Source organism: Haliotis cracherodii, unplaced genomic scaffold, assembly GCF_022045235.1.
Source record: "Haliotis cracherodii isolate W230 unplaced genomic scaffold, xgHalCrac1.p SCAF_11, whole genome shotgun sequence".
NCBI classification, from domain to species: domain Eukaryota; kingdom Metazoa; phylum Mollusca; class Gastropoda; order Lepetellida; family Haliotidae; genus Haliotis; species Haliotis cracherodii.
The window spans coordinates 5,085,976-5,111,229 of record NW_027266266.1 but is presented as its reverse complement, the minus strand read 5'-3'; the positions used below and the strand labels follow the sequence as shown (position 1 = coordinate 5,111,229).

General features: G+C 39.8%; 1 protein-coding gene across 1 annotated transcript; it reads left to right on the top strand.

Annotated features, from left to right (window-relative positions):
• The first annotated feature begins 7,816 nt into the window (after positions 1-7,816).
• Positions 7,817-16,921, top strand: LOC139455270 (semaphorin-5A-like). The gene is made up of 6 exons (XM_071236821.1): positions 7,817-8,132; positions 10,787-11,005; positions 14,865-15,137; positions 15,400-15,606; positions 16,287-16,359; positions 16,711-16,921. The coding sequence occupies exons 1-6, from the start codon at positions 7,817-7,819 to the stop codon at positions 16,919-16,921; spliced, it is 1,299 nt and encodes a 432-aa protein (XP_071092922.1).
• Positions 16,922-25,254: the final 8,333 nt, after the last annotated feature.

Here is a 25,254-nt window from a genome sequence, read left to right as displayed (position 1 = left end):
GAACTGTGCAATGCGTCAAAGCACATGACCCACTCGCCTGTGACATGTCACGTACTGGCAATAGGGGCCGCACGTTTCAGAATAGGGATTAACACGTCAAACCTACATTAGAGAACACTATAAGTGTACCATGACAGTGTGGGTACACGGAGGTTTAAAAGTATTAATGTGTATAATTAAAAGTGGTAAGACTCCTCCCATAATAATCTCTACTAAAATCAGTGTTGATTGATCGATTCTAATCACATCATAGGCAAATGTCACGTCTGTACTCGTCTATACATGCTTGAGGCCGCCTCCGTGGTCTAATGCATAGATTGTCTGTCCGGAGAGTGGAAGGTCCGTGGTTTGATCCCGTCCGCGTCATACCAAACAAACGTTAATGCTACTAGTTGTAGCCTGGCGCTCGACATCAATGACATTCAACACGGACTGGCCTTCTCGGAATCAAAATATGTGTCTGAGTTGGGGATCCATGTTAAACTGCGGCAACGTATCACAATGAGCTAGAACTATAAAACCTTTATAAGTCCGGACTAGTAGACACAGACACAGACACACAGACACACATACACACACACACACACACACACACACACACACACACACACACACAGACACACACACACACACACACACACACACACACACACACACACACACACACACACACACACACACACACACACACATACATACATACATACATACATACATACATACATACATACATACATACACATGTGCAAAGGTCTTCGACCCATGCTTGTCGAAAGAGGCGACTAACGGGATCGGTTGGTCGGGCTCGCTGACTTAGTTGATGCATGTCATCGTATCCAATTGCATGGGTCGATGCTCATGGTGCCAATAACTGGATTGTTTGGTCCAGACTCGATTATTTTCAGACGACCGTCATATAGCTGCAAGATTAAGATTGCTGATTGTGGCGTTAAACAACATAAACACAGGAAAACATCGCTAAATAAGTGAAATAATCATAAATGCAACGTTAAACGCCATTTCACCCCACTTCCTGTAACTGTGTGGACCTATGTGTGCATTTTCATAATCCGAGTCCGGTCACCCGATTATTGTTATATATATACATTAGTAGGTTGCTTGGTTAACGTCGCACTCAGTATTATTCAATTTATATGATGGCGGTCTGTAATTCCAGTGATTGACATCATGAGCATCGATCTATGCAACTGGCATACAATGACCTGTATCAACCAAGTCAGGGAGCCTGTAGTCGCTCCTTTCGACAAGTTGAACACCAATTCTAACCCAGATCTTCACGGGTACTCACTGTTTTATTATGGTATATGCAACAAATGTACAACCAAATTATCGTCTCAGAGCATGCACTGTTTAGAAGGGGTCTTCGTGGATGTATGGGGATTCAATGCATGTGTGATGAATCTGACAGACATTGTCAAAACGAAAAAACATGAAACCATGAAACACTCATAAGCTACTAAATTTAAAGAAGGAAATAAAAACACAATATATGATGAAAAGAACATCTCGGTACTAACAAGGCTATTCAGCAACGTGTTACAGTGAACGTTACACGATGCGTATAAAGGAGAGGATTTAAACAATTGACATTTACGAATAAAAGGCATTGTTTATATTCCGGTCCATATTTCCAGTGACAGGGAAGTTACAGCAGTATAGAAATAGTATTGATAACCTGTATTCATACTTCATAAATGGCGTGGCTTATTGCTGGCGAGCATTACAGTTCCGTGATAAAACGTCTAAGTGGTGTATTAAAGTAATCACATTCAAGAAACTGCATCACCGCTCAGGAATAACTGTATCCTTCAACCAGACGACCACAGTTTTACACGAAAGGTCAATCCTTGCGACAAATGTATCAGATTCATAAATATGTAAAATTTACATATTCTAATAAATAAACCAATGCTGCATTCACTATTTAGCTGGCTTTGACAAACCTATGCTTCTTATTGGTGTCTTATTGGTGTATTAGCGGGTATTATTTATTTCCTTTTGGTGTCTTATTGGCGTTCTATTGGTGTCTTATTGGTGTCGTATCGGCGTCTTATAGGTGTCTTAGTGGTGTCTTATTTATTTCTTATTGGTATCTTATTGGTGTCTTAGTGGTGTCTTATTTATTTCTGATCGGTTTCTTATTGGTGTCTCAGTGGTGTCTTAGTGGTGTCTTATTTATTTCTGATTGGTGTCTCAGTGGTGTCTTAGTGGTGTCTTATTTATTTCTGATTTGTCTCTTATTGGTGTCTCAGTGGTGTCTTAGTGGTGTCTTATTTATTTCTGATTGGTGTCTTATTGGTGTCTTATTGGTGTCATATTTATTTTTGATTGGTCTCTTATTGGTGTCTTATTGGTGTCTTAGTGGTGTCTTATTTATTTCTGATTGGTGTCTTATTGGTGTCATAGTGGTGCCAGGTGAGGAGGGAAGGGTTGGACAGAAGACTCAGAAAGGATGAAGAGGTTTTGGAGACGTAGGATGAGGGTTTGTTTGTTTTCATGCTATATCAATATCAACGAGAGGTTTGGTTACAACAGATCCTCGCTGTTCCGAACTTCATGATCCAGCTTCGAAGCATATAGCTAGTCGATAATGACACGAGATGTATGTTTCTGGTATGAAGCAATGTGATGCGACTGTTAAGTACAACACCAATAGGGATTATAAGACATCCAATACTTAATGATGAAGCAAGTCATTATATTGAAAACCATATTGCAGATTTTAGCAATACCCTGGTAAAATAACAGCATTGGAAACTGGCTTGACACATGGTACCTGTGTGGGGAATCGAACACAGGCCTTCGGCGTGAAGCTTTAACCACTTGGCTATCCCTCCACCAATACTGTATTAAAGATACGGTCTTATAGTACACATTCTTGGAATGTCTCAAAACAAGAAATAGTTTCAAAGCAGACATGGACGGTGTGAACAATGTGTTATTCATCTGTGTCATCTGCAACTTTGCTCTGTTATCGATCACTTTTAGATCCCTTCTTGTTCTAAGGGACATATGCAGTATGTTGTTAAAGAGTGATATGTGCACTGCAGTGATGGAATAGAATAAGCTGCTGTTCATTGCTAACGGACGGACGTACAGGTGGATTGATGAACGGATGAATTCTAGCTCAAACTGGAAAAAAAGAGCAAACAGTTCTTTCACGATTTTTTTTCTTTAGAAAATATTATTTAAGCACTTGTTTGTAAAATAGCATAAAGAACTCGTAATGGCGCATAAAGAAAATGCCTGTGTTTTTTTGGTGTTGCTATGAGCATTCGAAACATAATGAAGTGAGTGAGTGAGTTGGATTTAATGCCACTTTTAACAATATTCCAGTTATATCGCAGCGTGTCAGCTTAATGTGGGAGGAAAGCCCGAAGTGATGCAGGTGTCAGACGTTTACCACTTCGGTGAAACCCATTAGCACGGGTATGCTGACAAAACTAGAAACATAATCGGGGCGAACCGAGATTCGAACCCACAATCACAGGTTTCTGGCGTGCCCAACGGAGGGCAACTCTGCACAGCGAATCGCGGCGCCTTAGACGACTGGGCCATCAAAATATCAATAATGAAGCTTGCTTTGGTATTGGTATCATTAGCGTAGCCAGCTTTGATTCTTTCTCTGTCTATGAACGTCATTTTTAGATAAACTATTAGAATGCCACTGAAAGAAGTTATCAGAATGCAGTAAAAGCACGTGTTGAATTATGCATAATCTGACATATATTTACTGCTGCTAACCCTTACTCTGATTTGAGTGCAAATTAGATAAAGACACGCATGTAAACTCTTGAGGTTGGCTCTAGAAGCCCATGGTTGAAAGTATGAACAACGTTAACGACCCACGTAAAATACCGCACCCAGTGTATTAACAAAAGGGCCTTGGAGCTGCACGTACTGCACGTGCAGCTCACTATGAACGGTATTAAAGTGCAGGGTTTTTTTATTGCCTTGCATCGGCGTCGATCGAACAGTGACAGTTCAACAACATGCCAAGATTAACAAAAGTGCAACGAAACAACGCCATAGGCCGCTTGCAGGCAGGGGAAACACGATCAGCTGTAGCCATGGTTTTCAATATAACGCCCAGCACCATCACAAGGCTATGGGATCGGTTTTAAAAGCATGGGTTAACACGTGATCGGCCAAGGTCGGGAGGACCAAGAGTAACCACCCCCGTCCAGGATCGCTACATCCGACTGCGCCACCTACGTGAAGAAAGACCACAACCACTTCAACCACATTCCAAATACCCGGACTGCGCAAAATATCCGAGCAGTCCGTAAGAAACCGTATGGAGCAGCAGGTCTACGAGCGAGACGTCCTGTTCGATGCGTCATATTGAATCGACAATATCGTCAACAACGACTGCATTGATGTCGTCAACAGAGGGTATGGCCTCAACTTCGATGGAGAGATGTCTGGTTCAGGGACGATACACGATTTCTCCTCCGTCGAGGGGATGGAAGAGCACGGGTCTACAGACTTCAGGGAGAACGTTACGCCGGAAACTGCATACAGGAAGTGGACAGGTTTTGAAGAGGTAGCGTTATGATGTAAGCGGATATCTCTCATCATGGCGGGACAGGTTTAATCCATATCTAGGGTAATCTTACGACTCAACGACACAGCAACGAAAAAGTCTCCTACCACACGTCCTTCCAATTGCAGCCACGGCAACCTTGTATTCCAGAAGGACACCGCCCGACCTCATACAGCACGGAGCACAGGAGACTGTCTACACAACAACAACGTTGATGTTCTCCCCTGGCCCTCCAGATCCCCGGATTTGAACCCAACAGAGCACCTGTGGGATGAATTGGATAGAACCAGACGTTGCAGCAGTTGGCTTTTGCGTCGCAGGCCGAGTGGGCTACCATCACCAGGATGTGATTCTCATACACGTCTCTTCCAGGAGACGTCAGGGCGCTATCGATCCCAACGGGGAACATAAGCGTTATTGATGGTAGCTGGCCTTCACCCTGGACTTTTCCTATGTTCCCATAACTGAGATGACTACAATCACCAAGTGTTCTCTCCACAACATTTTGGCTCAATACTTTGTACGGTTCCTCGTAAAGATGCATTTTCCTACCTCACACAAATCTGGCTTTGCGTTTCTTTATTGAAAGAGTATATGTCCTGGTTACAGAACAGCGAAAAGCAAGTTGTATTTATGACGTCGCCAACAATTGCTCTTGCTCAAATTTAGATTTTAAGATTTTGGCTAAATGTCAGCCATTAGAACGTGCATGATAATCTTCATACTAATATTTTACAATATTTCGAATCCATATGTCTTGGCGAGGGATTATCAGGGGTTGGTGGCCACTACCTGGGAACGGTCTCTGACGTGGGTATTCTGTTGCCATAAGTGTCATATAGTGTTCCCGTGGACGTTTCTTTGAAGTGCGACGTCAGGTTGCGATCGTTCCCATGGCACGTCATCTATCATTTTCACTTGGCGTGATTGACTTGTGCCATATGTTCCCGTGTTTTTCCAGGTGAACAATTAATTTGCCTTTGCATGTGTTTGTGACGGGTGTCATCGGTGGGGCAAGATACGCTCACCTTTTCGCGAACACCTGGTAGAGATTTTGGCAGAGAAGGAAAGGGCCGTATCGCTTTATCTTAACCCTGCACTTCCAAAGACTTCTTGGACTTGCAATGGTATGGGATTGGATATCTGCCTTCTTTTAGAGAACATTTAAAGCAGTTTCTACCGAATATTCTTTATTTCATTGCAGAAAACGCGACATCCGGTTGAGTGGAATTTATTGAAAAGTGCAAAATATTCATCGTCTTTTACCTTGTTACTCCTACTTAGGCTGTCAGTCCAGATGTTGGTTGGTTGTTTTGTTGTTTAACGCCGCACTCAGCAATATTCCAGCTAAGTGGCTAACGTCGGAGACCTGCATCACTTCGGGCTTTCCTCCCACATTAAGCTGACACGCCGCGATATAACTGGAATATTGTTAAAAGCGGCGTTAAGCCCAACTCACTCACTCACTTTTACGGCAAGCATGGGTTGGTGAAGAGCTATTCTATCCAGGCTCTTCCTGGGTCCAGTCCAGATGTAAAGAGGACGATTTTACATGATTATTTATTGAAAGGTTATTATCCTCAATTTTGTATCCCTTGTGATGAACGAATCACGGTCAAAAATGTCCTGCTTGACTGTTGATTTTGCCAACACAAGTGATAATGTTTTCAAAGCATCTTCATTGATGGATCTTTTTAGAAATACAAACATTCTTTTAATTGTTTATTATTTTTTTTAAAAACTTGAATTTATTCACAAATTTTAATATTGTTTTGTATAAATTGAATGCGTTTTAATTTGGACGAAGAAATCAGTAACTAAGGTTAAAGAGGCCGATTCCTCGATAGGGGTTGAAGAATATATATCGTAAAACCATTGACCCCGAGAGGGCACATAAGACCACTTATAAACCTCTGATGACGTCACACAACAGTAACAGAAAGTTCTTCTAAATGTTGATAACCTTACAAGGAAGGCAATACCAACAATGCAAAAAAGCGTTCCGGAGTAATTCACGTGACCTGATGAATACATTTCAATTGAAATACCTAGGTTTCAAATTAACGTTTTGTTAACTTTATTCTTGATGTGAACACAATTGTGATTGATGATTGGTTAAAAGCCAAAGTTGTTAAATGTGAAAAATTCCATGACTTGAATCAAACCTGAAAACTCATATCGTGTTAAGTTTTGTAACCGCTGTTTACCACTGAGCTACCAGGGCAGGTGATCAGAAGTTGTCAAGTTCATCATGTCATGACTCCAGCTAGTCCATGCTGCACGTGGTTTTTCTCTAGCACGCTTTGATCAAATTCCTTTTATACTGCGATACACTGTATTGTTTCACTGTAAGGTATTTCGATGTTTTCTTTTTTTCTGTGTTTTTCTTGCATTTAGTCGGTTCATAAGTTGGATAAAACACGCCTCCTCGGTTTTGGTTGGAAAAGTAAAACCTTGACCTCGGGGAAAGCTTTCCCTCACTGGCGTTTTTTTAAATATTTTCAACCCAAACCTCGGAGGCGTGCTTTATCCTATACATCATTGCCAGTATTTTTATGGCTACCACGTTTTTAATCGCAATATAATTTTGTATGTCTTAATTATCGGCCAAACTTGACAGCAGTCGTAAATTAAATTTGTACAGGGTTATTGCCCTTGCTCCGTGATTTTGAACTTGTGTTTTATCAAGAGATACTTGTCAAGACTGAGTTCCAAAATTGGTCCCGTCAATTAATTGTTTACTGAGTTACGGCCTTCGATCCATGTTATTTTGCAATAGGGGCAAGTTTTCTCAGAAACAGCTGAACTTCGTTTGAGGGACGAATTAGAACGAAATTTTGTTCTCTTTACGTCGGGTTAATGATAACGCTGTTTTCTTGTTTTACTTCCTTTGACGGTACGCCTTATAACATCAAACGCATTATCTTGTCTAGTCACCAAATGGCTGAAATATTGCTGACGTGACTTAAAATATTAACTCACTCACACTCTTTTACCTTTGAGAATAAAATGTAATATCTGATTGCGATATTATAAAAAGTATGATCAAACAGAGTTTTTAAATAGTTTTGTTTAACCAATTATTCAATTATACTCATTTTATCTGCAGAAGGCCATAAACACAAACATCACGCATCAGTCATGCAGCGACGGCAATCGCATTTGAATAAACAATGAGATAACACTGTTTTCCTATTTTTCAGGAAAGTGTTGCCATCACAGGATACTGGGTTCAGTCACACTGCTGACATGACTCGCCTGAGGGTGTACGTCGCCGTGGTGCTGCCCCTGGTGGTGGACTGTGTGTGTGAACCCGGTCTTCAGGCCTGTGAGTGGGAGTCCTGGGGTTTGTGGAGCTCCTGTACCAGAACATGTGCTGGGCTGAGAACCAGAACACGAAAGATGTGTTGTGGAGTTCATATTCCAGACTGTATCGGTAAATGTCACCGACCAAACGCGTCCGTGGAGACGGAATATTGTGAGACACACTGCCCTAATGGTGGAAGCTTCATCGATGGCTACTGTCACTGTCCTCCTCTCAGATATGGAGTTTGTTGTGAACGAGGCATGTGTATTGTATTAATATTTGTTTTGTCACTGGGTTTGCCAAACATCTCATTCGCGTGCTGGTATGGGATAAAATGTCAATTTTATATCATTGTTATGTCAATGATATGTCATTAATTTCTTCATGTGAATGTGGCGAGGAATGATTGTCCCAGTCGTCTGAGTCTCCGCATTTCCTTGTGCAGAGGAAACCTCATATCGTGCATGGTTCAAATTCCGGTTTCATATCCAAGATCGTGGGCCATACTCATCCTATCCCATACAGCGTCAGACCCAACTCACTCATACCATAATGTTAGAATATTGAGCTAGTCTTGAGTGAGTGAGTGAGTGAGTTGAGGTTAACGCCGCTTTTAATAGTATTCCATTTCTACCGCGGCGTGTCAGCTTAATGTGGGAGGAAAGCCAGAAGTGATGCAGGTCTCAGAAGTGTACCACTTCGGTGAAACCCACGAGCACGGGTATGGTGCTGACAAACTTAGAAATATAATCGGGGCGAACCGGGATTCGAACCCAAAATCATAGATTCCTGGCGTGCCCAAGGGACTCTACCCTGCACAGCGAATCGCGGCACCTCAGACGACTGGGCCACCCGTGCCCCCGAGTTAGTCTTGAATGTCCAAAATATGATCCAATCATGATAATGTTTTACATTCCATTTGAAGATTGCACATGTGAACAGTTCTAACTGAAGTTTCGCAGAAGTTCACGCAGAACACAGATACAAAAATATGTGAACAGCATCATGAAAAGAAATCGTTCACGATTCCATTACAAAAAGTCTGATGTCAGGCAACAAACACATACCTTTTTATGCAAATTGCGTGAGTGGCGGATGCTTCCGGTAGGGCAGGACATGCTTACATTTTTCGCGAACACCTGGTGTCATCACTGGTTTTCAGTGATCCACTGATTAACTTGTCACCGCTGTTATGGCCTTTAGTCCAAGTGAAATCTGTCTCGACGGACAATCTCAGGTGTTGGCGTTTAATATTTACTTGAATTGGGTCCATGATTCTGTTTTATCGCGTGTATTAATTATGCAGAGACAACTGCAAAAGAATTAGTTTGACCGATACACTAAGACTGCCCTCAAAGGGGTCGTATTTAAACTTTTGCTAACACTGACTTTATACTTCTGTGGGTATAAACTGTGTCTTTATTCAAGACATGATTCTGTTCCTCTATGAAAGGTTGAGATACTACGTAAACAATCGCAGAATACCAAGCAAGTGGCTTATCAAAACGTCATTAACATTATTAATGCGACCCGCGAAGATGCCTAGATTTCGTCATTACTACAACGACAAAAGTTATTTTATATTTATCACAAATGTTCGCATAGAACTTTGCCAGTTCTTTGGTCCAGCCAACCCTGAGTCGCGAGAAAACAAGAATGCAGCGTCAGTATTGTGGCCATGCTTTATCATGTTCATGGCAAGACAAAACATGACGGACTTCCGGCTGACGTCACCAGTTTAAACAACACACAAACAAACAAATACATAAACAAACAAACAAGCCAGTTAAGCCTCAATTGACCATACAGGTGCCAGAATGCAAGTTATCTGCGACGCTATTCTGTTAAAGGTGAGGTGAAATTGGGTTTAACGTCGCGTCCAAGATTATTGCACTTATATAGCGACGTGCATGCACGTGTATGTGTGTGTGTGGCTGCTTGTACTAGTCCGGACTGATGCCGATTTATAGTGCTAGCTCACTGAGATACCATGCCGCAGTTTAACATGAATACCCCACTCAGACACAGTATACTGACTCCGAGCCGACCAGTCCTTGTTTTAGCCCTTTAATGCCGAGCGCCAGACAGGGTAACAACAAGTACTATCTTTTAACGTCTTTTTGTATGACGCGGCCCGGGATCGAACCCTGGACCTTCCGCTCTCCGGGCGGACGCTCTACCACAGGACCACGGAGGCGGTCTTATTCTGTTAAAAACATATGGGTTAGTTGTAATGTTGTAATACGTTACTCACTAAAGTCAACAACCAAATCCCCCAAAGATACAACCCGTGAAGATTCCGGGGTAGAATAGATCTTCAGCAACCCATGCTTGCCGTTAAAGGTGACTATGCTTGTCGTAAAAGGCGACTAACGGGATCGGGTGATCATGTCATCGATCCCAATTGCGTGGATCGATGCTCATGATATTAATCACTGGATTGTCTGGTCCAGACTCGATTATTTACAGACCGCCGTCATATAGCTGGAATATTGCTGAGTGCGGCGTAAAAAAAACCCCAAAGATACCATGTGTGTATTATTTAACAACATTGTATTCATAGGAAGATGGGTGTATCGCACACTGCTTTTGTTTCCACTCTGTTGGGTAAATGGGGCGGTCGGGTAGCCTAGTGGTTAAAGCTTTCGCTCGTCACGCCGAAGACCCGGGTTCGATTCCCGACATGGGTACAATGTGTGAAGCCCATTTCTGGTGTCCCCCGCCGTGATATTGCTGGAATATTGCTAAAAGCGGCGTAAAAACATACTCACTCACTCACTCACTGTTGGGTAAATAACATAACCAGGGCTTGGACAATGGTAGGTTGAGCAGCAACAAGTGTAAGTAGGATTATCCTTGTTATGGAAGATATTAGGTTGACATAACGAACTTCGCATTTATATGTTTACCAGGCGAGACAACTGCATTTGGTGACTGTGCCCGACACTGCACGTGGGTCAACTGGTTGTCATGGGGAGGCTGTAGCACAGGCTGTGGCTGTGGAACGCGAACCAGGAAAAGATGGCGCTGCTGTCAAACGTCGGTGAAAGGGAATAACTGTACTGAGGACTGCAACTTCCGGGGGAACAGCACTGAAGTGAGGGTCTGCACCAATTTGTGCACCAAGAATGGTAATATCTAGGGATTCCCTTGGACTGTCAGTAGTGAGTGAGTGAGTGAGTGAGGTTTTACGCCACTTTTAGCAATATTCCAGCAATATCACGGCGGGAGACACCAGAAATCGGCTTCACACATTGTACCCATGTCAGGAATCGAACCCGGGCCTTTGGCGTTACGAGCGAACGCCTTAACCACTAGGCTACCCGACTGTTAGTAAATGGTACGTAATGATTATACTGTAAGTGGTTTGTAAGTGAGATTTATCCTTCATCATCACGATCTAATTGTACACTTAACTGAAACCTTCCAGGAAAGAGACATTTAGGAGATGAACCTACTGTGTTTTGAAGTTTGATGTAGTCCGATCGCTGTCTACTCTCTAGTGAGAGGACAACGCCAAATTGAAAAACACAATAGGTTTATCTCAATTTACCATGAAAGGAAACAGACGGAATGTGTTTTCTGATCATGCAACCTATGCAACGAAATATTTAACAGCGGGTATTCGGAACGACAGTTACGGGTTTTATGATTATATCCATACAATCTAGGCCATCTGTAAGCCATTCCAGAATGTGTTTTTTTTATCAGTTTTAAAATGTTTAACCGAGAATACGTCAAAATATGTTTCGAAGCGTAGTCGCCAGTTTGAAACTAGTGTCGTAAAGCTCGAGAAAGCTGCCTTCTGATTGGCTAATGTCTATTTCTTGTCAGTCATTTCATTGAACGGTCAAAATTCGCGAGGTCGTTCTTGCGTGACCCTTAATGGGATGTCCTCAGATCTTTGTTTAGCCGTAGCGAAAACTAAGATCTGATTTTAATGAGATTGTCTTAGAACATTCCGAAAAGGGGTCATAGGTAGTTATAAATGTAACAAATATTATATGAGTTAAACATTACAATGCACATGTTCTCGACTACTTCATAATAAGGGTCCAAAACACAAAAGTTTTTCAAAAAGAAGTTACCCTCCAAACTGATCCCAAAGACATGTGTTATAATATAAATTCATCGCAACTTGTTGTCATTTCTTGGAAATCGAATATGCCATCGCCCATTGTATGGGTGACAGATTGCCTCGATTCGTGCCTCTGACAATATGTGTCACACGAAGCAAGATGACAACCCCGATCTATGATGTTGTTCAACATTAACCTGTAGATTTACTGGGAAGAGGCTGCTGGTACAACGTGGTTATTACCAAATGAACGGGAGTATGACTGAACAGATTAAATTATCGATACGGTATGCAGTTCTTATCGGTGATCTGCAGCCATTTGTTATGGATCAATATGTAGGCTATCGATGTATTCATACGCACGTGTTTTGTGTGAAAAGGCTAAAATACAGAAACAGATGTTTCTCTTGCAAAATCTTTATTGTCATGGTAGAGTACAAAGATAATTTGTATTACACAGTGCGACAGAAAAGCCATTTCAATGATAAAAATGGTCATAACATTTAGCTCCATTTCTTAAGCCTTCTTCACTTCACCACCTAGCATCATTTTGTCAAATTCGTTTATAGCCTTCTCCTTTTGATATCCTCCTTCACAAACATGTTAGAATTATATACTCTGCAAAAAAAAAGAAACGGAAAAGTGAATTTAGATGTACAGTTAATACATCAAATAAATAATCGACAAATGGTGATCGACTGTTCAAAATTGACACACATCATTGTCACTGACCTAGGCTCCATATGGAACATGGAGCTTTGCATGTTCAAGGTAAAGGTCTATTAATCAATATCTTGTATGGCCACCATCAGAGTATAAAACTGACTGGCATAGTTGTACCCATGGAACAATCAGATTCCGAATTGTTGCCTGAGGAATGTTCTCCCACTCTGTCTGCAGTGCTTTTGCAAAGTGTCGGAGGTTCTGTGGTTGTTGCTGACGTGCTCGCAGTCGTTGATCCAGTGCGTCACATAAATGTTCGATTGGGTTAAAATCTGGAGACAAGGAGAGCCATGGCTGGACCTGGATCTTGTGATGCATGGACAAAACTGTTGTCAGTCTTGCCCTGTGGGGTCGGATGTTGTCTTGTTCGAAAATGACGTTAGCTTGCCGCATCATCGGAAGGACGTGTGGCCGAAGAATCTCATCCCCGAAACGTTGTGCCGTTAAATTCACCCAAAACTTGCACCAAGACTGTTCTACTAGCGTAGGGAATATCTTCCCCCATCATCACAATAACACCATCAAACCTGTCCACTTCCTCTATGCAGTTTCGTGCATAACGTTCCCCGCGACGCCTGTGAACACCCGCACTGCGAGCATAAAATGTGCAACTATCCTCCAATATGATTATTTGAACAGTAGAGATGTTAGGAGGTATCTGCCACTGGCCTGCACTATAATGATTTGAATAGTAGTAATGGAGTGAAGTATCTCCTATTAGCCCGAGATAACATGATTTGAAAAGTAGTGATGTTACGGCATATCTGCTACTGGCCTGCAATGTGATGATTTGAATAGCAGTGATGCTATTTGTATCAACTCCTGACCTGCAGTATGATGATTTGAATAGCAGTGATGCTATTGGTATATGCTACTGACCCGCAATATGATGATTTGAATAGCAGTGATGCTATTGGTATCAACTCCTGACCTGCAGTATGATGATTTGAATAGCAGTGATTCTATTAGTATCAACTCCTGACCTGCAGTATGATTTGAATAGCAGTGATGCTATTGGTATCAACTCCTGACCTCCTGTATGGTGATTTGAATAGCAGTGATGCTATAATAATTTGGTATCTGCTACTGGCCTGCAATATGATGATTTGAATAGCAGTGATGCTGATGGTATCTACTACTGACCTCCAATGTGATGATTTAAATAGCAGTGATGTTATGAAGTATCTGCTTCTGGCCTGCAATATGATGATTGCACTTTAACTCCAGTTATATCACTTATTACTACTTATGTTGAAAATTAATAAAGGTTTGACATGATGTATGACATGAACACAATCTCAACAGAACAGGATTGAGTCATATCTTTATTTTATCATATAATGGGTAGGTGTCTCGGCAGGATAAAGCCAACGGATAAAAAACGATATCTGTTGGGGTCATATGCGGATAGAGATGCAAATATCAAAGCTCAAGTAGGGACTACTTTCACTGTTTATAAACAAACATGGTGTCGCCCTTGTCATTCGGCAATCGAGTCAGAATTAACCATCGGGAATCTGGATAAACTACAGGGATAATTGCTATCATTATCAAATGAACAGTCTAATATACTTAAAATCAGTGTCTAACTGTGACGTAGCTAAGACATTTAATAGGTTTTGGCAACTTTGGAGACATAAATTTCGAAACAGTTTTGCGAGGGCATCAGCGGGATCAGTAGCGATATCTGTGCAGCTTGAAATCTTTTCCACAAATTAAAATACTTGGATTTGGCGCATTCCAGGAAAACTCGCAATGTTTAGGTAATGTTTGTGAGAGGGAAAGCGATTTTCAAGAACAGAATTAAAGAATGACATTATATGTTAAAGTGGTTATCACGCTTGTGTGTTTGGGGGTGGTAACTATCCTGTATTAGGAATAAACACGATGTATTCAGCTCGCGTGATAACCTCTATATCTGTGGCTGGTGTCAAACGGTTTCATATCACGTAGTGCAAATATAGTTCCTGTAATCCATTCGCCGGATGAAGAGAGTTAGGTGACTTTGCGTTCTATTGACTGACCTAGGCTGGTTCAAGTATGAAACACAATAGTGACATAAGTGTTTTTATAATAAATGTTTTTTTAGAACTGATGAACAGAGAAAAATGAATTTCACCTAAGCTTGGCAAATTGAACAGAACGTTGAAAAAAATATTTTCACTGCAATTATTACAACATCCATTTAGACAGGACTCGGACTTGCCCCCTTTGTTCCTGGAACGCGTGGCAGCCATGGAGCAGCTGTAGCCAGACATGTGGAGGAGGTCAAAGGACAAGGTCACGGTCACCCTGCTGCTGTGAAGGACAAACCGTTAAGGACTGCCTGTACGACTGCAGCCTGTCTGAGAATGACACAGTTGAGTCCGAGAGCTGCAATGAAGTTTGTTTCAACAACGGCAGTTTCTCAAGCAGCATCTGTGACTCTGGACGAGGCTACTCTGGATCCTGCTGCTCTGATGGTAGGATGCTTCTCTATCTTTCCATGTGTTTCTGTTGATCGCGAAGTGTGAACTGGGATACAAAATATATTTGGCCCACAGCGACTCAAACGCTTATATAACAGAAAAGGGTAATTGATAACAGTGGGGTACTTTAAGTATATCTGACTATAATTAACTTGGTAGTATATCTGAACACGAAGAAGCGACAATAATAATATTCTTATCAAATCTTCATCGCATCATGGTTGTTTTTAATAAATCAAAGCTAATTTCATTTCAGAGGCAACACATGACAATTGTTCCAAATGCACCTGGGCGATGTGGGAACCATGGGGACTTTGTAATGGTTCCGAGAACGGAGAAGTAACGAGACAACGATCCCTCTGTTGTCGTGTGGGGCAGAAGGAAGACGAGTGTTACGCCCAGTGTAATCGAGAGAGACACGAAACTGTAGACGTGAAACAATGTGACCTATTTGTAGTGAAAGGTGGGTTGAATGTGGAACAGTTACTTATAATGCCCGAATACTGTCAGCATACGTTATCTATGTCTACCATGATCATGTCACATCACTACCAGTACATACAATATATAATTGCTATGGCCAGTCACAATAATGTTAGTACATATAGTATGTAACTAACCTGGTCATGCCAGAATAGGGGGCACGGGTGGCCCAGTCCTCTAAGGCGACGCGATTCGCTGTGCAGAGTTGCGTCCCTTGGGCACGCCAGAAACCTATGAGTGTGGGTTCGAATCCCGGTTCGCCCCGATTATGTTTCTAGGATTGTCAGCACCATACCCGTGCTCGTGGGTTTCACCGAAGTGGTAAACGTCTGAGACCTGCATCACTTGGGGCTTTCCTCCCACATTAAGCTGACACGCCGTGATATAACTGGAATACTGTTAAAAGCGGCGTAAAACCCAACACACTCACTCATGCCAGACTACTGTCAATATGTAATGTCAGAATACTGCCAGTTTTGATCAGCTGTATGGCAAATGCTGCAGCAAATTATCGACTGCTATGAACAAAAGAAACTTGGTTTGAATAATTTAATTTAAATCGTAATCAAGTTACTTACTGCTGAAATATATAAACTTCAGGAATGTAATGTCATACGCACTATTATTTAGTATATTTAACAACATGGTTAACATTTTCAGATTCAACACAAATTCACTTCATGTACACAATCATCGCCTCTGTCGCCTCCATCGTGCTGACGTCGCTTGTCTGGTAGGTATTCTTCTCTAAAGTGTATCTCGGCTACACAGTGTAGTCAAAATATTGAGTATTCGCCGAAGTCTTATACCAAACTGGTAATTAATATGAGCATGGGTATCGTGCTTATAAACCGGTGACCACAATCAGGCTGAATCTTCATCCCACCCATCCCTGTATTACATAACCCCCCTCATGTGCCTTAGTTCAAATCTGCTAGTTACAAAGGATAGCATACGCCTACTTCACATAGCGTACCATTGAAGAAAAGGTGGCAGAAAGGATATCGTAAGGTAAAGTAACATGGCAGTTCAGAAAGCATGCATTAGAGATGCAGTTATACGTAATGTCAATATTTACTTTTAGGATCGTCTGTCATTGCATAAAGTATGGGCAGCGAAGAACACCCCCAAATCAGGAACTGTCTGGCGTGGCCAACCATGCTACTGAAATGGACAACTATACCAGATTGCCTGCTGCGCGAAGAGACATGGTTCACAACATCTCCCAGAATACACCTGAGGAAGATGATGTATGTGGGCCCGTGTATGAAACACTAGAAGACCTTCATATGTAATGCCGACCAGTGATACTCTATCCTGTTGAACGTTCATGAATCACAATAGTGCGTAAGTTGGGTTTTACGCCGATGTTGGCGTTCTTGCAGACATATTATGGCGTTGGGAAGCAAGAATGAGTTTCACATATACTAGTAGTACCCTCGCACGAAGTCTTCACAGTAAGGGCCCCCTTACATTGTGTCAATAAGTTCTGAAAATTTCTTATCAAGATGATATTACCAAAATATAACAGTTTAAGTGGTTACATATGACTATCTATATTGTAACTTTCGAAACATAGAACATTGTCGAAACCAACTTCTGGTGTCCTCCGCCGTGATATTGATGGAATATTGCTAAATGCGGCGTAAAACCATACTCACTGACTCACTCAAAAACAACTATTATTAACAGATAGAGGTTATCACTCAAAAGTGTTTTGCGATAGTCAATGTGCTGTATTGGGAATAAACGTTGTAATTTGGGAACTAAACAGACAGAGTCACAAAAGGGAAGCTACTCTAGTCTGGCTCGCGTTTTAACGTTTTGTAACAGGATTACAAAATGAAGTCAGATTTCCCAAACAGCGAGAAACCATAAAGGGTAAAGCACAGATATGGAAACTGATCCCGCTATATCTGCCTTGCCAAATTTCTTCACGATTTATAATCCAAAGCTGCCTTCACTGTTGAAAGGCCTCATCTACTCCTTTTCAGACACGGTTGATAACGATAACAATTGTTCCAGTAATTTGTCCGATCGTCAATTATGACTCGACCACCAATAGACCAGGGCGACACCATATTTGTTTGTAAACAATGAAGTAGTACCTACCTGACCTTATATATTTGCATATGTATCCTGAAATGTCCATACATCCCCAGTTGACATATACCTTTTTATCCTTTGGGATAAATCACACTGAACCTTCATGTGAAGTTAACCAAACATGCGATGCATCCCATTCGACTTATCAGAAGCAGACAAAGTGATAAGAGGTGGGAATAGGCTTTATAATGAGTGAGCTACTAACTTGAATTAGACCTTTCACAACATTGTACTGTATGTGATTAGATTATTCATGAGGTTTCAGGCAATTGGCCCAATGAACACATATACACAATAGTTTGTACAAAGTAGTGCATTTGAAGAAAAGTTACATATATATAAGGTTGATTGCACTATTAAAAATTCCATACCAAATTATGATAAATAACAATGGATGTTAATGCCATGTATGTCATTTATGCATTGCAAAGTGGCATTTAAAAGTGAAATACAATAATTGTGACAAAGCTGCTGATATATTTACATGATGACAATACCTCAATATTTTTATGCTAAGGGATAACATTATATTGAGCATTTAGATATTTATTTCAAAGCACTGAATAAGCTTCACATTCTAGTAAAAATGATATTCATTTTCTGAAAGATTATTTCCAAAACGTAATCAGTGGGCACAAACTGCTACAAACTATAATGTACTGTGTAGGAAAATTAGTTTGATGTTGAAGATATCTTAAGTTAAATAACACACGATTGTTGGAAGATGTTATCAGTTCGTATCAATGAAACTTCATTATCTTTGTAGAATTATGCATGCAATGTAATGTTGAAAATACAATTGTGTAACGTGTTGTCAACAGAATGCTACCATTTATATACCGTAGACTGTTGTGCAGATATCCTGCGTGCGAGTGCAACACAAAGTGTGATTTGTGTGTAATAAGCATGAAGTACACATAATAAATGCGCCATATTCAGAGGAATTCTCTGCTAAAAGCAAAGTCCATTGTACGATTTCGAGTTTAATAGGAATCACTATCAATTAGTGATTGTATCAGGTGACCCATTTCTTATCTCAGGATGCGACTATGCTTGTCGTTAGAGGTGACGAACGGGATCGACTGGTCAGGCTCGCTGACCTTGTTCATGTATATCATCGTATCCTCATTTGTAGATCGATGCTCATGATGTCAATCACTGGATTGTTTGGTCCAGATTCGATTATTTCTACCGCCGGCATATAGCTGAAATACTGGAGTGCGGCGTTAAACAATAAACAAACATAGTGTTGGCGAAAAGGTGAGCTGCCCCACCAGGGGCATACATAACAAACACATGCAAGGGCAAGTCAATTGTTCACCTTAAAAAACACAGGTATATATGGTACAAGTCAAAATAGGGAATTTATTCAGACATAATTTGTGATACTGATACGAAATGTCCTCCATAAAACGTTTTGAAGGTTTTTCTGGGTCCTTGAATGTTGTAACCCTGGTTACACATCTCTTGTGCAAGAGTTGTATGGCGCTTTCTTAAATCACCATAGAAACAGTATAGTCGACTGTTCTTCAAAAGTTGTCAAATGTAGACAAAGGCTAGAGCTGCTGGAATATTGCTCGGCATGAAGTCCTCCGTCTCGACAGACAGTCTTGTTGAGAGTCTTTTTGTCACTAGTGGTGAAAAATCTAATATTTTAACAGAATTGCACTGGTGTCTTTTCTGAGATTGCAAAGAATTACGAAAATTAACATGGTATTGATTTATTTGTATCAAACATTTTCTTTGAAAATATAGAAAGACCTTGCTTAATTGTATGAACAATAGTAGTTAATCTTTGAGACAGAGATTTGGTGGTACATTTGCTGGACCTAGCAACTCTTATATCTCATTGTGAGGATTTGTGTGGAATTTAAGTGTTTAAATATACCCCATGCGCATGAAACACGATTTAGGGGCTACAAAAGTTATTCGAATTCACTGTCACAAGTGGAAAACACTGATGCCATTTCATGCTCGTGCGTCCAGGTACCGTTTCACAGACCGACAGTCGTAAGTCTGTGTTAAAGTATAGGAATTACGATACTTGAGTGCTACCGTTGTCACACTGGGTCCAACTACATTGTTCCCTTTACGTTTGTGATTATTTAACCCGTGTATGCGAATTTATGCTTTGTATCATAAAAACACCCATGTGTTACCATCTAATCTTGCTTAATTTCTATATTAATTAATTGTTTTGTTCTTGCCTCAGTTGTCATTGTTGCTGTTTTTTACTCCTATTGCTGTTGTTATAAACAGACCACGTCACATATCCAAACCAAGTCAGATACCCCACTCCCTAAACACACATCAACCCCCGACCCCGAATATCAATTGGACGGATCTTTGGTCGATTACTGTAGGGAAAGTTTATATGAAACCACAACATTACGCGCTAATATGCAACATACTGATCCAAACGTCGTCAACGATACAAATAACATAATTTGTGTGACATAATGTAATAGATGAGAAGGAATTGTAAATCAAAACGAGCATATTTGGTGCAACATTATAAAGTCCACGAAACTGTGGAATACACAGTAAACATGCATGTAACATGATGAATCTACTTGGCGGTACAGAGACTATGCTGAGGATAGCTAACCTTTTATGGATAAGAAATCCTTTATTTCCCTTAGGGCGTTTCAAGGCTAATTCTTGTCCATTCAAGAATGCACATGATGATGGGTAAGAAGTAACCGTGAAACGTCACCACAAACAAAGCACCAAGAATTGTGTCTTCCCATTAAATCATCTCATCAATGCCAGTTAAATAAAAGCGACAAAACTCTTTCCATTTTAAATAGAAATCCCTGCTAAAAGCGGAGTCCATTGTACGATTCCGACTATGTCATGAGCATGTGTTTACATATCACTATCAAATAGTGATGATACCAGGTGTTCGCGACAAGGTGAGCGCTTCACGCTAAAATCAGTGACAATTCCGAAAAAGTTATTTTCAGTTTAACTAATTGAGTTTTCTTTTCATTCAACTGGCTGTAATTCATTGCCTTACGACTACTAGTAGGTTTACAGCTGTGCAGCGTCAATAATTACTTTCTTTTCACGCAAACTGTATGAATGGTGGGTGAAACCGGTGGGGCAGGACATGCTGACCCTTTCGCGAACACCTGGTGTCATCACTGGTCTTCAGTGATCCATTGATATAATTTTCACAGCTATTTTGCACTTTACGCCTAATGGAATCTTTTTCTTCTTTTTTTCATATTATTTTTGGTTTACTTCTTCTTCTTCTTTTTTATTTCCCGTATATATGTACATATACAGTACTTATGTCATATACATCGCAGAGTATTCATACCACCATCAGCATTTTCATGTAGATCAGAGGGTATTCATACCAACATACCAATAGTGTTTATATACACATGCAGGTTTGTTAGAATATTGGTCGATTTTCTTTTTGAGAGATGATGTTAATAACATTTATTTAGCCGGACTTTTGAAGATATTCAAATGTTATACATAATTTTTTAAAAATGTACCGAGAATACGAAAACTTCACTAAAATCCCAAGAAAATCAGTTTGGAGAAACTGTCCTCATCTTTTGTATTTGCAAACAGAGTATGGAAAGATGACCAATATGAAACAAAACTGACTTGGTTGCAGTTTACAAAGGATCTTTTTTCTGTTATTGAATAGAATTCTGAAATTTCTCTTTGAATTTGTCTTAAGAGTTGTCTTTTCTTTTTTCTACTCATATTGTATATAAATTGTTTTCCTCTCCAAACTGTAGTATTCAAAGGATTATTATGTTTACCTTTAAAGCCAAATATTATATTTTCCTGAGTCAACATTATTTTTCCTTCACTAACGGTATATAGCCATACTGACATATCTTTCCATATTTTTTCAACATATTTGCATTCACATAATAGATTATTATTGTTTCATCTGTACCTTTGCAAAACGTGCAGGATGGAGAGTCGATATATTTTTATCTTGTATAAGAACACATTTGCTGTTATGATATTTTGTATTTTTTAATTATTTTTTCAAAATATTTTTTTTTTTTATTCATTTATTTTTATTTATTTATTTATTTTTTTATTTATTTTTTTATTTATTGTTTATTATTATTATTTATTTTATTTTATTTTATTTTTTTTATTTTTTTTTGGGGGGGGGGGGGCGGCTGAAACCATCTCATTTTTACCCTTGTAGTGTATCTATGTGAATTAAGATTAACATTCATCCATTCAGTTTCTTCATATTTCTTACCCATTATTTTTCCCACATGTCTTGGTCTTGAATTTTAACAAAACATGTGTTACGTAGTGATTGGTAAAACATCTTACTTCCTTTTTTCCCAATAATGTAAATCATGTTATGTTGTGGTTTTATTATCCACGGTAATGTTATTGTTGTACCATATTGACTGGTTTATTAATTCTGCCTAGTTTTTTTGTATTACCATGCTTTTTTCCAAATAGCATGACCACCTATTAAATACATCTTGCTAAAATTTGTTTAAAATATTAAGTACAATAATTTCAGCCGTGTATTATGAATCCGCCATGTATTATGAATATTCTGTCTATCCATGTAAGGTTTTTGTTGAATATATGTTTAACATTTGGAACACTAACACCTCCATATCCAGGTGTTAAATGCACAGTGTTTCTTTTAATTTTACCACTTTTTCCTTTCCAGATAAATTTATAGCATCTGTTTATATTTGAACTTTAGTTGTTCTGGTCGGCTTGGAATTGAAGAATTTGTTTTTGAAAGTTTTGATAATAATAATAATGATTTCAGTACAACATTTGTCCCCGATGTTCATTTCTCTTCTTATCTTTTCGGATTTTCTTGATAATTAAGTTGAGTCATTTCATCTGAGTCTGCATCAAATTCAATTCCCAAAAGCTTAAATGGAATCTGTTTGGGCTGATAATCTAAATGGGTTATTATCTTGCGCTGACAATTTATATATTTTATTGAGAGCGTCTTGTTCAACATTTAGCAAGTCACCAATTTTGCGTAACATTTTTGTATATCATCTTTTTTATATTTGCAGGTTCTATTTATTTTTCTCCACTTAGTTTTTATTACAACCCATTTTAAAGTGGAACTGGGATGCACATCCGGGTACCCATTTTCGTTCTTGGTTTATACGTTGTAACTGGTGTGATGGGTTTATATGCAACAACTGCTAAGAAACAACATCAGTCAAACAAAATGGGTTTTGAATTACTTCCATTTTGCAAACTTAACTTTTAAGTTATCAATACCTCTCCATCACTGATGTATGTGTCAAAACCGTTTGGAAAAGTATGTATATGTTACCGAGGACTGTATTTGATGTGTCACAGCATTGTTTCCTTCACTTGACTAGAACGATATTCACCGCCAATATCCATCTCTGTTACGCGTGTCAGAACGGTTACTTTTGAGCAGATTAGAACAATATCTATCGTGCATTTTTACCCATCCCAATAACTTTGGTCATTTGTGCTTCTTATTTTTATCTTATATTTGCATGCACATCATACTCACCAATAAATTTATTTTAACCCATAAATACGCGTATTTCTGATTTTGTATAGTATTTTGACAGCTATACTTTCTTCTTATAAGGATTTAAGTGTCTTGTAGGTATTTGTAACATTACGTTCCCTGTGAATGAATGAAGGAAGGAAGGAATTAAGGAATGAATGAAGGAATGAATGACAGACAGTTAACATCGATATCAGTTGTCGTGTCTGTGTGATGATGAACTGACATGAGAATTGAGTCTTCGTGTCAGCTATACCATACACTCAACTGATATAGGTATAATTTGTTGTATGAAAGCGCTTTTCACAACAAAATGGCTGGACAGGAAGTGAGTGCACTTGTTGAAGGATGTGTTTCGACAGTTTTTATTCAGTTACCGGTCAATCTCATTAAAATCAGATCTTAGTTCTCGCTGCCGCTAAACAAACATCTGAGGACATCCCATTATTGGTCACGTCAGACCGACCTTTCGCAAACTCTGATCAACCAATGGAATTACTGTCGACATTAGCCAATCAGAAGGCAGCTTTCTCGTGCTTTACGGCACTAATTTCGAATTGGCGACTACGCTTCGAAACATATTTTGACAAATTCTCGCTTAAAAATTTGACACCTGAACAAAAAAAGTTCTAGAATGGCTAATATATGGTCTAGATTGTATAGATACAGCCGTGAAGCCCGTAACTATCGTTCGGTATACCCCGTTTTAACGTTTTCGAGGCTGCATGATTAGAAATCACATTCCGACTGTCACATTCATGATCTGGTAAGCGACGCTCTGATTGGTCGGATGAAAGGTCGATCTGACGTGACCCCTAATGGGATGTCCTCAGATCTTTGTTTAGCGGTAGCGAGAACTAAGATCTGATTTTCATGAGATTGGTTAGGGGTAGATAATTAATGCATTATGTTTAAATTATTCATGTGGTGGATTCTTGTTTCTGACATTGTGATCTTTTCGGGTTATTTTCAGTTGCCAGAGATTTGTCAGTGCCTATCGCTAATTCCCTTAACTGTTATATTGGTTTTACTTGAGGAATTCAATGGAGAATTATTTACACGTGACATATTTTATATCCATTTCAATAGCAGGTTAGTTTGACGTTGTAGTTGGAAGTTTACCTCTTTCAGGAACAACTGCAATACATAATGTACAGAACACTGGATGTTTTAGTGTATGTATACACGTAATGCCTTGATTTTAAGTCTGTTATTCTGAAGAGCCATAACGTGTCCAAATACTCCAGATCCTGGTCATCACATTAACATCAGTTCCCTGTGATGCAGGCCACATTGTGACGTCATCGAAGAGTGCTGACCCTTGTTTGATGCGTCGGTTTTTCGATTCATACCTCACTGAACTGAAACAATTACACAGTCAAATGCTTAAAATTAAATTCGACAACGTAAAACATGTTTTATCTACAATAGTTTAACAAAAAACAGTTGCATATATCCAAACAGACAAAACTGACGAGACTGATAAACATTCCAGGTGTAGGAATACATACTGGAATCGGATCCCGCCCCCATCCGACCACGCCTGAGTCACCCCCAGAGCATCAACGGCCTACAGTGCGGCGTTAAACTAACAAACAAACAGAAATACAGACATTTACTACTAATATAGAAAACTCTATAACTAATCCATTCCCAAGTTTTAGGCGAATAACCTATTCAATTACAGATACCTTCTTTATGCAAAAGAAAAGGTTGTAGGTATACAGGAAAAAGTGGGAACGAAAGTCTAAACTAAGCCTCTTTTCCTCTGGTGGCCAACTGACTTTTCAACAATAAAATCCTTATGAGATAGGCTGACAAGAGTAGCCTCCCTAATACCATAGTTGTCAATGTGCGTCTTCAACCCCATCCTCACACAAAGACATGATGATATCAGCTTTGGGGTGCGGACAACCCCAAGCCACTGTGCGGTAGTGCGTCCCACATATATGATAGTGGTTCGAATCCCAGATTCGCCCTGATTAAGATTCTTGGTTTGTC